The sequence below is a fragment of the Furipterus horrens genome, unplaced genomic scaffold (genome assembly GCF_987537825.1).
Source record: "Furipterus horrens unplaced genomic scaffold, mFurHor1.1.pri manual_scaffold_8, whole genome shotgun sequence".
NCBI lineage: Eukaryota > Metazoa > Chordata > Mammalia > Chiroptera > Furipteridae > Furipterus > Furipterus horrens.
In genome coordinates this window covers 65,755,061-65,767,652 of record NW_028327178.1, presented here as the reverse complement: position 1 = coordinate 65,767,652, position 12,592 = coordinate 65,755,061, and the positions used below count along the sequence as shown (strand labels likewise).

Genomic DNA, 12,592 nt, shown 5'->3' with positions numbered 1-12,592 from the left:
TGCAGAATGGGAATCCATCTCCCACAGGAGCCTGCTATACAATGTTCTCCAAACTCCACACAGAATGAATTCCCCACAGCATCCTTTGAGAAAATTAATACAACAGCCATACACACTCATATGTACCACACGCATACCACTTTCACCATTTGACATATTGAGACTTGGTCTCCTCAATGATTTCAAACACTGCTCTGACTTCTGAGAGTAATTTCAATCACATCCAGAGGTATGGTGGGATTATTAGCCCTGCATCGGGAATCAAATAACAAAACCTAACAGACAAAATCTTCTCTTCCAAATGAGATCTCCAGCTCTAAAAAGACTGCTTTAATTTTACATCAGTATTTTCACTCTGGTAGTGATATCTCTAAGGATAAAAGAACAATTTTAAGAAGTTTTATGACCTGAGAAGCTCTCTTTTTCTAACCCTGCAAGTCTGGTCTTAATTCCATGTTTCCCATTTTCTAGGTGTCTCTTCACTTGACTCCTGGTGTTAGATCACCACTCTGCTCCTTTTTGTCTTTTTTCTTTTTCTTTTTTAGCTAAGTTTGGTTAATAACATTATATAAATTTCAGGTGTACAATATTATAATTTGATATCTGTATACTCTGTTGTTGTAATCACTGCCAAAGTCTAGTTTCCTCTGTGACCACATATTTGTGAATTGGGCAAAGGAGGTTAAAATATATGTTCCCTCTTGTTTTGCCGGGGCCTACTTAGCTTCCACTTCCAGTCACTGGTGCTCAAAGCTGACCCCTGTTGGAAACTTCTTATTTATATCTCAGGCCAAAAAAGAATCTTAGAACACAGATAATGTGTCCAAATTCTTAGCAGAAGAATCCCCTCTAAAGCCAGCCAGCCAATCAGCAAACCTATTGAGCTGCCATTGTATCTCAAGCACTTCAGTAAGTCATGAGGTTCAAAAATTAGTCAAACTTCAAGAAACTCATCCTCCAATGAGGGATACAAACACATAAACATTTATACATGATACAAAGTGATTGTTTCTCCTAGAAGCTACTCACCCAGGTTGTGTTCCAAAGTCCCCATGACATGGCCTTCTTACTTTGTGATATGGTTTAGTCCATCACAAGATGTTTCTAGTTGCAAAAATGTTCTAATTTGAGCCCTTTTATCTTCCCTTCTACCTTCATCTATTGGATTTAGAGTTTAAACCTAAGTCAGTCTGAGATCAGAGTTTATTCTGACTAACAGTGTGAACTTTAAGCAAGTCTTTAACCTTTCTGAGCCTCAGTTTGCTCAACTGTAAAATAAATGCCACATGGATATGTTGTATTACATTAGATAATGTGTTTTTCCCTACACAGATAAAGAAACTGGGGTTCAGAGTGCCCAAGGTCAGTCAGTCAGAGATAGCACGTAAGCATCAGCTGTTTGGCTATTGCTCAACATCTGTCACCACTGAAGATTCTGTCTACCCATCTGTTGACAACCACCATGTCAGCTTCTCTGAGAAAGACCCGTCTTTTAGGCTCCAAACCTAAATATTAACTGCACACAGGGCTTCTGCATTTGATGAAGCACAGCTACCTCAAGATGAATGTGAACTCACTTTCTTTCCCTACAAATTGATTCCATCCCACCTTCTGTCTCACACAAGTCAGATAGCTGGAACTCATCTGCACCTCCACCTCTCACTCACCTCTCACAGCCAACCAAGATTCTAGTGCTACCTCTTGAATGCTCCCACTCTGCCCTCTACTCTTTACCCTTTTGCATGGCCTCATTTCCTGCAGGCTTCATTTCTTGCCTGAATTCCTGCAAGTCTTACTACTCTCCCTGCCTCCTTTTAGACCTCCTGCAACGTGATGTCCTGTCCCGTGCCCAAGTGCTTTTTTAAAAAAAATATGTACTCCTTGTTTAAGATTCTTCCTTGGCTAATCATTGTCTTAGAGATAACATTTAACTTCCTTAGCATACAATTCAGCCCATTTATCTTCTGTCTTTGCTGCCTCTCAAATCTCCATCATCATCCCACGCTTCATCTTTGGGTTATCAGGATAATTAGAAAAACAGTGAAGCCCACTGGGTGCTCTAGGAGCTACATAAATGTCTCCTGTCATCCTTACATCTATGTGCATGTACAAGTACTGCCTCACAAATGAACTAAGGTCCAAAGAAATTGTCACTTGCCCAGAATTCTCAAAATCAGTTCTATCTAACTTCAAAACTCATATTCTTTGCCATTGTGCTCTAGAAAGCTGGCTGACTGCTCAATATGGACAATTTTCTCTGTCCTTCCCCTACTCCACTCAAGGTTGGCTGACTCCTTCAGATTTTAGTTCAAGGGTCAGTCCTCTGGAAGGCCCTGGCTGGCCTTTTGCCCCCAGGCTGATTCAGATGGTTCATTAACTTTCTATTTATCATACTTCTTTCAATTAAAGATTCCATCATGTGGAGGATGTATCTTTGACTTAATATTATCTCTCTGCAGGAAAACAAAAAATCCCACCATGCTAAATGTACACATTCTCAGTCATATCTCACACTGCACATGAACACACACAAGCAAACAAGATAGCTCCTACGCAAACAGCTAAGTTCAGTCTCAACTACCCTGCCTCCAATTGTCCAATTTCCAATTCTTCTAGGCTAAGCCTCTTAAAGGATTATCTCATTTTGATATCCCCCAATGTCTGATGCATGGTAGAGGCTCAATAAATAAAACTGTAGTGGATAAATAATAAACAGCAAGAAAAATAGCTAACATTTATAAAACATATGAAACTCCAGGCATTGATCTAAGTGTTATGCATAGGTTATTTTATTTTAATTGCTCACAGTAAAAACTATGAAATGCAGTTTTCTTATCTACATTTTGTGGATATGGAAACAAAAAATAAGAGAGGTTAAGCAAGTCACTTAAAATTCCACAGATAGAGTGATAAAATATTGAGATTTGGCTGATGCCAAAGTTTGAGTTTTAAACCCAGGCTGTCTTTCCAAAGAATAAAGACTCTTTATTGCTCCTCAGAAATAATGTTCAGTCTTTCAGCTCCCTCACCTTCCTGCCTTCATCCCTAAGTTGAACAGACCAAGATTATTCTCATCCTTCTTTCTTTTTTTGTCAATATATCTATTTTAAAAATCACACAAAAACTTACCTTCAATTCATGAACAGCTTTTCCAGTATGGAAAACAATAGAATTAGTACCTCCTTTGACCTGGATGCCATGTTCTCAACCTATTTTAACTATCAAGGCTCACTATCAATAGATATTAGGTGAGCATATAGTCCACCTTGACCCTAGGTCTTTCACACAAAAACTAAGCCAAGCTGCATTACTCCTGTATTTCTTGTACTTTTTTTTTTCAGATTTAATGTGTTTTATTGATTAAAATATTACATTTGTGCCAATTTCCCTTCCCTCTGCTCCCCTCCACCCGGTGGCCCCCCTCCCTCCAGTTGTCCCCCCCTTTTAGATTATGTCCATTAGTTGTGCATACAGTTCCTCCCAACCTCTCTCCGTCTATTTCATTCCCTCCTACCATGATCCCCAATTCCTATATCATCTCCCTCCCTCTCCCCACTCCCCCTCCCTGTTGACCTCCCCCCAATATGCTTCCCGTACCCACAGTTCCTTTTCCACTCTCGTTGCCTGTTTAGTTTGCCTTTGTTTCATCTCCCTAGCTTCTGTTTTTTAAACCAGTCCCTTTAACATCTCATATAACAGTGGTTTGGATCTAATGAACTCTTTCAGTTTTATTTTGTCCTGGAAACACTTTCTCTGTCCTTCTATTCTGAATGACAATTTCGCTGGATAGAGTATTCGTGGTTGTAGGTTTTGGATTTTCATTACTTTGAATATTTCTTGCCAGTCCCTTCTTGCCTGTAGGGTCTCCCTTGAGAAGTCAGCTGATAGTCTAATTGGGACCCCTTTGTACATAATTCTTTTCTTCTCTCTTGCTGCTTTTAAGATTCTCTCTTTATCTTTAATTTTTGACATTTTGATTATAATGTGTCTTGGAGTGGTTCTCCCTGGGTCCAGTCTCTTGGGAACTCTCCTTGCTTCCTGGACCTGCAAGTCTATTCCCTTCCCCAAGTCTGGGAAGTTCTCCTTTATTATATTTTCACTCAATTTTTCAAGTTCTAGTTCATCTTCCTCACTCTCTGGCAAACCAATGATTCTTATGTTGGGCCTTTTATAGCTGTCCCAGAGGTTTCTGATCCTCTCATTGTTGCTTCCCATTTCCTCTCTCTGCATTGGTTGACTGCTTGTTCCTTCTCCATATTCCAGTTTGTTGAAATGAACTCTGGATTTTTTTTCCTCACCATCTGTCTCGTATGTGATTTTGTTCCTTTCGTTATGAATGTTTTTCGCTTCTTTCTTATCTTTTTCCTGCTCTTTTGTGAATTCTGTAAGCCACCTGATAATAATGGCCCAGAACTGAGCCTCTGACAGGTTTCTTATCTGTTCATCTGTCAGGTTCTCTATCTGTTGCCTGGTGAGCTGTGCCACCGGGATTTCTATAGTTGTCTGCCTCATTTTGACAGATGCTTTTTGTTTTCTTGGGCCTGCTGTAGGGGGCAGTGCCTGTGTACGCGTCACAATTCAGCGACCGGCGCCTGTCCGCGACCTATTTTGCAGCCCTGTGGTGCTTTCTTTGGGGGCGGGGGTCCAAGATGGATTCACACAGTTATTCAGCTAGGAGACCGGGATCCGTCCTCCCACCCCCCTGGGCCTCACTGTTCAAGGCGATGCGGTGGCTGCTTTCCCCAGCGCTGTGGTCGAGCACTGCCAGGGGCTTGACTGCCGCCGGGCTTTTTCGCGCCCCGCCGCTGACCGCAAACAGCACTGCCCTCTTTAACTCTTACCTGCCCAAATGGCACCGCTGGTTTATAACTTCATATGTTGGGCTTCCGTGTAGTTTTATTTTCTGGAATTTCTAGTTATCCTTTGTTTTGAAGTAGTTGTATTCCTCTCTAGTTGTAGAGGGAGACCTAGCGTGTCCGTCTAAGCCTCCATCTTGGCCGGAAGTCTCTCTCTTGTACTTTTTTCAGTTGAAGATTCTATCATGTGTAAGATGCAACTTGCACTTAATATTATCTTTGCAGAAAAACAAATAAAATATTAACCATGTTAAATATCCACATGCCATATATTAAAAAAATGAAAAATGGACTATAGACCTGAATGTGAAATTATAAAAATTCTAAAAGAAAGCATAGCACAAAATCTTTGTGACCTTGGATTAGAGAATTTTTTTAAAATATGACACCAAAAATAAAACACATTAAAGAAAAAATTGATATACTGGGCTTTACTAAAATGAATATCTATTCCTAAAAAGACACTGTTAATGAATAAAAAGACAAGCCATTGATTGGAGAACAATATTTGCAAAATACATATCAGATAAAGAACTTATCTAGAATGTGCAGAAAACTTTCACATTCAAAAAAATAAACCCCAATAGAAAATTTAAACAAAAACTTCACCACAGAAGATATATGGACAAATTATCATATGAAAAAAATGCCCATATTAAAATTTCTTTTAAAAATGTTGACAGTATCAAGATGCAGAACTCACATACATTTCTGCTGGGCATGCACACTGGTATGGCAACTTTGAAAACAGTTGGTCAGTTCCCTAAAATCTTAAACATACACTTGCTGTATAACCAAAAAATATTACTTCTAACTGCCCAAGATAAATGAAAATATGTGTTTACACAAAATCCTAGCCATGAATGTTTATAATAGCTTTATACTTAACAGCCCAAAACTTAAAACAACACAAATGCCCTTTAAATGATGGATGGGTGAACATTGTGTGTGATATATCTGCAATGGAATATTAATCAGCAGTAGAAAGGAACAGATTACCAATAGTTGGAACAACATGGATTAATATCGCATGCATTCACTAAGCAAAAGAAGCCAGACACATAAAGGCTACACATATATATAATTCCATTTATATGAAATCCTGGAAAAGGCAAAACCATAAGGATAAAAAACAAGAGGCTGGGGGCAGGGGTTTGACTGTAAAAGAGCACAGGGGAACTTTTCAGGAGTGAAATTATTCTATACCTTGATTTTGGTGTTGGTAACATGACTGCACTTGTCAAAGTTCCTGAAACTGTACACTAAGAAGAACATGCTTTAGTGTATGTAAATTACACCTCAACAAAAAAAATTATTTTATTGTGCAACCAATGGTGGAGAAAAAATCAGATAATCAGCATAAAGGAATATTTTTATATCTACAACTACTCTACCTAGAAATAGCTAGTCGCCTTTAACATAGATTTGAGGAGGTATCAAAAGTTCAGAAATAATAAAAGGTAGAGGAACTGCTCACAGAACCAATGAAACGTGTATGCAATATAGTTCTGTTATGTTCAGTATAGACTTTAATTGTGTAAACATCCAGTGTATTAGAAACCCTTTCCAATCAGTATTCCTGAAAGTGGGGTGAGCATCTCTTCTCTTTCTTTGCCCAAACAGAATGTAAAAGCACTAGACAGGACAGCACCCATGGTGAGAGAGCAGATACTTGCATGTGGGCATCTTCCAGCCAATTTTATCCTTCAGGAATTTTCCAGCTGATGGAGAATAACTGCAGAGATTGGGCTTCCATTTCCCAAAGCTTAACACCAAATGTAGGTGTCTCTGTGTCTAAGACTCAGGTCTAAGACTTTGCCTGTTATTGTGTTCTGACTTGGTTTCTCCCTTCCTGAGTCAAGAACAAGCACCACACTGACAGTCCAAGTCAAAAGTACAATGGCTGCAATAAGGATACATTGGACTAGCTTCATTCCATCAAGATAACATTTACACTTAACTTTACATTCTTAGAGACTGAAACTCCACAGACTTATACTTGGAAAATCGTTTTCAGACAATTATACCTTCAGAGCTATCTTCTTTTTAAGAGTCTTACAAAAGCAACTTTCATTTGTGATTAAAATCAACATCACTAATGAGAGGAAATGAACATTGTGCAACCAAAGTGATGTATGTCCTGGACAAGACATGGCATCATCTCTGGGTACCCAACTGAGGATGTGCAACCTAAATTTCATCATGAGAAAATGGTAAAAACAAAAACAAAGAACTATATTCTTCAAAACTGTCAATATCATAAATACAAAGAAAAGTTGTAGAAGTGTTCCAGATGAAAGGAGATCACAGAGACTAGCAACATGGGCTGAAGGGGTAAATGCTAAATAGTACATTATTGACTAAAATTAATAATATAATCTGAATACTGATGGTAGATTAGAAAAAATATTGTCAATGTTAAATTTACTGAGGTTGACGATTGTGCTATGGTTATGTAAAAATATTCTTACTCCTAGAAAGTATACACTGAAATCGTCGTCGGCAGCCGTCTGTCTCGAGAGACGATGGTGTAGCTTCTTAAGAGTCTATCTGCACCACCGAGAATGGCTGTGCAGTCCGACTCGGGAGTGACACGGTATCTGTCTCCTCCCGTGTTGAATCGACATCTTGCGATGACGCTGGAGTGTCCTCTCCAGTGAAGCTGAAGCTACAGAGCCTGGGCAGGGTGATATGGAGGGTCTGCTGTTGCCCATGCAGCAGACCCCCCCTCTCTTCGCAGCTGAAGGGTCCAAGGGAAAGACGGAGTCAATACAGCTTGGCTTCAGGTGCGCCGCAGGAGTTGCCGGTGTTGACTACAACGTCAAACCGCCTTAGGGACTCCAGCTCCGGATTTTCTGTCGGGGTTTACTCCCTTAGCCTTTCCCCTGAAGAGGTATGCCGCAAGGCAGCGGAGGTTTTTTGGAATCAGAGTTTTCCTTCTCTGATACACTGAAATATTTAAGAGTAAATAAGGAATACTTAAGAGTAAAAAGCCATGATGTTTGTAACTTACCCTCAAACAGTTTAGTGAAGAAATATTATTTCTTGAGATACTATCTGTATTATTATTAAATTGTTATTATTGAAATTACTGTTGTCAAAATTATTTCCAAATAGAAAGCTTTTTGACAATGTAGACCTTTAAGTGTGTCATTTTACATGTACATTTAGCACCATGAGCATTGCTTAATTACAGAATGTAAGGAGAGAGAAAAATGGAAATTGTGGTTTTCCAAGCCCTGTGAAAACCCTCTATAGGCTGAACATTATGAAAATGTCAGTCCTAAATATCATTTGACAGATGTTTTTCCCAGGCTTTTAATTGGGATGAACGTCAGACACACTTTCTCTTTTAGACAATATCTTCTGTGGTATGGTAAGGCGCCTGCAGACACCTGTCTGTCAATCACTTCTAACACAACAATTTTCATTTTTTCCAAGATCCTGCAAAGAAGGACTGAATATTTACTGAAGTCATCTCAACACTTTTCCTTTTCCACTGTTTGACTTAGCCAAGACCTTTTAGGACACAGTCAACGATCCCATTGGTCAAGACCTAGGCAGTCCTATGACTTCTTTTTTCTCTTTTCATGGTCATTTTACTGCTCAGTACCACTTAGGTCAGGGGTAGATTTATAGAGTATAAGGAAGAAGAAGAACTTAATCCTAGTGTCTTTCTTTTTCATTATAAATTTGTCATCTTAATAGTTGTGTTATTAATACAAGAAGATGAATACATTGGCTCAAAGTTTGGGGATATAAACAAAATTCTTGTAACAACTACCAAATCTCAGAGAATTAACGTGCAAAAAGTTTAATTATCACACTCACAAAGGTCAGCATGAGTTGGCTGGTGTTCCTCCAAGTTGTGACTCAGGGATCTGGGCTCCTTGACTTCTAAGTCATTATCAGAGTCAGCATGTATTCTGCACAGTTGCCACTGAATGAGAAAAAAGTGGGTCGCACATGGAGATTTATGTGTGGGTCCAGAAGTAGCTTACATCACTTTAGTCCACATCATAAGTCAACAATAAATCATAGACATCAAGCCTCCTCCACTGAGAGGTGAGGTCTACATTCTCTCCCCTGGAATATGGGTAGAACTTTATAATTAGCTCCACCTGTAAGACATAGTGGAAGTGCCAGTGCATAATTTCTAAGGCTAAGTTATAAAAGAAAATATGGCTTTGGCTTGGCTCACTCTTTCTGTGTCTCTGAATGCTCACTTTGGACTCTAGCTATCATGTAGTGAGGAAGCCTAGGACACATGAAGAGACCACATGTTCCAGCTGACAGTTGCAAATAGTTCCCCTGCCAACACCCAAGGTCAACTGCTAGACCTGTAAGTGAATGAGCCTTCAGCTTTCTACAAAAGGCTCTAGACATGATGGAGCAGAGATGAACCATCCTGCTGTACCATTTGAATTCCTGACTTACAAAAAATGATAAGAAATAATAAATTGTTATTACTGTTTTAAGCCACTAAGTTTGGGGCTAACTTGTTACATGGTAAAAGATAACTAATACAGTGAGCATTTTGCTAGTCTGCCACAACTCTCCAGTCTCTCTACATGGAGTTACAGATTAGAATTCTCAGACTACCAGATGGAAGAAAAACCACCAGAACCACTTTCACCACCATCATCATCAGTCATTGTTAGTCTCAGCAAGAAGTGAAGATGCCACACTAAAAAGGGAAAATTGTGAGAGTTTTGAAAAGGTGATTATGACAAGTTTAAGAAAGCTTATTAGTGACACACTCTAAGACTGGAAACAATGAATGCTGGAAAGCATTACCATTCTAGTCCTGAAGGGGAAAGTAGGAACTGGTTGTGGGAATCTAACGATTATATTAAGGAGGGGTCTGCTGAAAGGGATTGTGACTTTCAGAGTGCAACCACTGTCAAACTGAGGTCCAGCAAAGAGAGCTGGGGGAATAATTACCCAAACTGTCTCACTTCTCACTCTCTGGTTTCCCATTGATGTATTCCATAAGGGTGGAACCCAACGGGAACCAAAATGCAAAGAAGCCTGGCTGAGACAGTCACAAGGGTCAGTCTCCCAGGAGAAAGAGAAGGATGAGAAAGGAGGAGAGGAGACTTGAATGGGAAAATGTGAATATTCTGCACATTCATCATAATCACCATCACTATCTCCATTATCATTATCTTCATCGTTCTCATCTTTGTATACCTCAAATGTATATATAAAGTAACTCCTCATGATTTTGCTTGTATCATCCTCAGAAGGTAACTCTTACACCTAGCAATGGGCTTTGTACATAACTGGTGTTTAATTCAATTCTACAAATATTGTAGAATTTCCACTATATTCAAGGACCTGGGCTAGAAATAAGGGTACAGAGGACAAAATTCCAACTACCATCACAGAAATGCAAAGTGTTGAAAGGCTTAATCAGAAAAGACCCATGGAAATAGTGGTGCCTAAGTTTGGCCTTGGGTATTTGGTTGATCTACACAGGTACCTGGAAGGGACAAAAAGCTTCCACATCCTGGCAACCACATGAAGGAAAAATTTAAAGGTGAGGGAAATAAAGACCATGTCATGAAAACAAGAAATATTTCCATTTGTTGGAGCATAGAACTTAAGAGGATAAGAGCCCTGGTAAGGTGGCTCAATTGGTTGGAGCATCATCCCATGCACCAAAAGTTTGCAGGTTCAATCCCCAGTCAGGGTACATACCTAGGTTGTGAGTTCAATCCCCCATCATGGCACTTAAAGGAGACAGCCAACTGATGTTTCTCTCTCACATCGATGTTTCTCTCTCTTTCTCTCCTTCTTCTTCTTCTTCTTCTTCTTCTTCTTCTTCTTCTTCTTCTTCTTCTTCTTCTTCTTCTTCTTCTTCTTCTTCTTCTTCTTCCTCTTCTTCTTCCTCTTCTTCTTCCTCTTCTTCTTCCTCTTCTTCTTCCTCTTCTTCTTCCTCTTCTTCTTCTTCTTCTTCCTCTTCTTCCTCTTCTTCTTCCTCTTCTTCTTCCTCTACTTCTTCTTCTTCTTCTTCTTCTTCTTCTTCTTCTTCTTCTTCTTCTTCTTCTTCCCCCCCGCTCTCTCTCAATCTCTCTTCCTCTGTCTCTAAAAAATATCAATGAAGATATCCTTGAGGGAGGATTTATAAAAAAGAAGAGATGACATGTAAGCTCTGAAGTTGAAAAAGTAGAATGCTCATATTGTGATGTCTTGAAAGCTGAGATATAGTTGTACTCAGCACTGATGTTTTTGATCAGAGGAAGAAAGCATTCTAACTGCTCTTCAGGAATACCAAGTTGACAGAGGTAGGTAGGATAAATGGAGTATTCGCATACATGATGTGGGAAAATTACTTATGGGACGATTGCCCTAATTTCAGGACCAAGAATCTTGCTTGTTGTGTGAAAGCAGAAACAGAAGAAAAGGGTGTGGCAACAGAGTGACAGGACAGTATGAGAACTAAGAGTTAAAATGACTCTTCCTACAACCAGTCACTGCTGGGCCTGGGGATGCCATTTGTTCAACATCACAAGTTTTTATTAAGTGACTGAATTCTCTGTGCCAGTCACTGCTCTTGATTTTGTGGATACAGCAGAGAGTAAGACAGATAAAACAGTCTCAATACTCACACAATTCAGTAAGAGAAGGTAGTGTCATTGACACAAGCAGGGAACTTAAGACTAAGAGATGGCATACATGTTCTCTGCCTGGAATAGTTTTCCTCTAAACCTTGCTTAGAAAACTCCTTCTCATCCTTTCGAACCACCTTTAACTCCCAACAATTTAGACACTTGTCCCTCATTCTTAATTGTACTTTGTTCATTCTTCTTGTATCTCCCTTCTGAGACAACTAGAATTTCAAGGGTTCAAGACAAGCTTTTATAATAAAATATGTTGTGATGGTCTATTTGAAATTTTGTTAAAACTATTAGATCAAACCATTAGCAAAGCTGCATTAGTAGGTAAAAATCTGTAAAATGGCAGAAATGTAATATGGTTGAAATCTATTATTTATCTTGAGAGTTTGGAAACAACAAAGACTCTGCACACCACCCACTGCCCATCTCCTTATCCTTACCCCACGGATTCATGCACGGGGTAGTGGTCTTATGTAGCAAAATGACCCCACATGCAGTCCCTAAGCTTGGTGGGTCATATTTATGCTTTATTCTTCATTCACTGGACTAAAGAGAAGCTGGGTCCAGGGCACCTAGGTAGTCAATACAGTCTTTTAGGTCAAACTGACCTAAGCTGGAAAGTAGGCTTTTCCACTTAAATCACAAGGTCTCTAACAAGTATCTCAACTCTTCAGAGCCTTGGTTTTCTTACCTGTTAAAGAGGAAAAGGGTTCCTGGGAGGATTAAATGGTGCAAAAATTAGAAAGCCCCTGCACACCACCCTGTTCCCAGCAGGCATTCAATACAGTACATATTTTTATTTGTATCAAATAAGATTCACATGTTAGGGTTCCCATTGCATTTGTGTGTGAAGTTTTTCATCCTGTGACTGGCTGTACTCAGAGACACCTCTCATGGTATTTCTTGTATATAATCTCTGAGGGAGACCCACAACTGAGAACCCCAGGAATTTCTCAGAACAGCTTCAGAAGGCTCCAGCTTCATTTTCTCAGCTCCATTCTTGCCCCTGTAAGTCCATCCTTCTCACAGAAGTATCTGGGTTGCAGAGTTAAACTCATTATTCCCAGCTGAACATCCATTACTGACCACACACTCTTCCCACCCTAACCCCTA

The 12,592-nt window shown here is 39.6% G+C and overlaps 1 protein-coding gene across 7 annotated transcripts in view; it reads right to left on the bottom strand.

The window, feature by feature from the left end:
* Positions 1 to 12,592, bottom strand: part of LOC150003082 (uncharacterized) — a 239,335-nt gene that overhangs the window by 197,763 nt on the left and 28,980 nt on the right. For 5 of the 7 annotated variants that reach the window (XM_090285974.1, XM_090285975.1, XM_090285976.1 and 2 more), the window contains exon 2: positions 8,688 to 8,796. In XM_090285974.1, coding sequence (XP_090142100.1) covers positions 8,688 to 8,796 — 109 coding nt within the window. Of the gene's footprint in view, positions 1 to 8,687; positions 8,797 to 10,559; positions 10,710 to 12,592 lie in introns of those variants that run through there. The other 2 variants (XR_016512743.1, XR_016512742.1) reach the window with 2 other exon arrangements.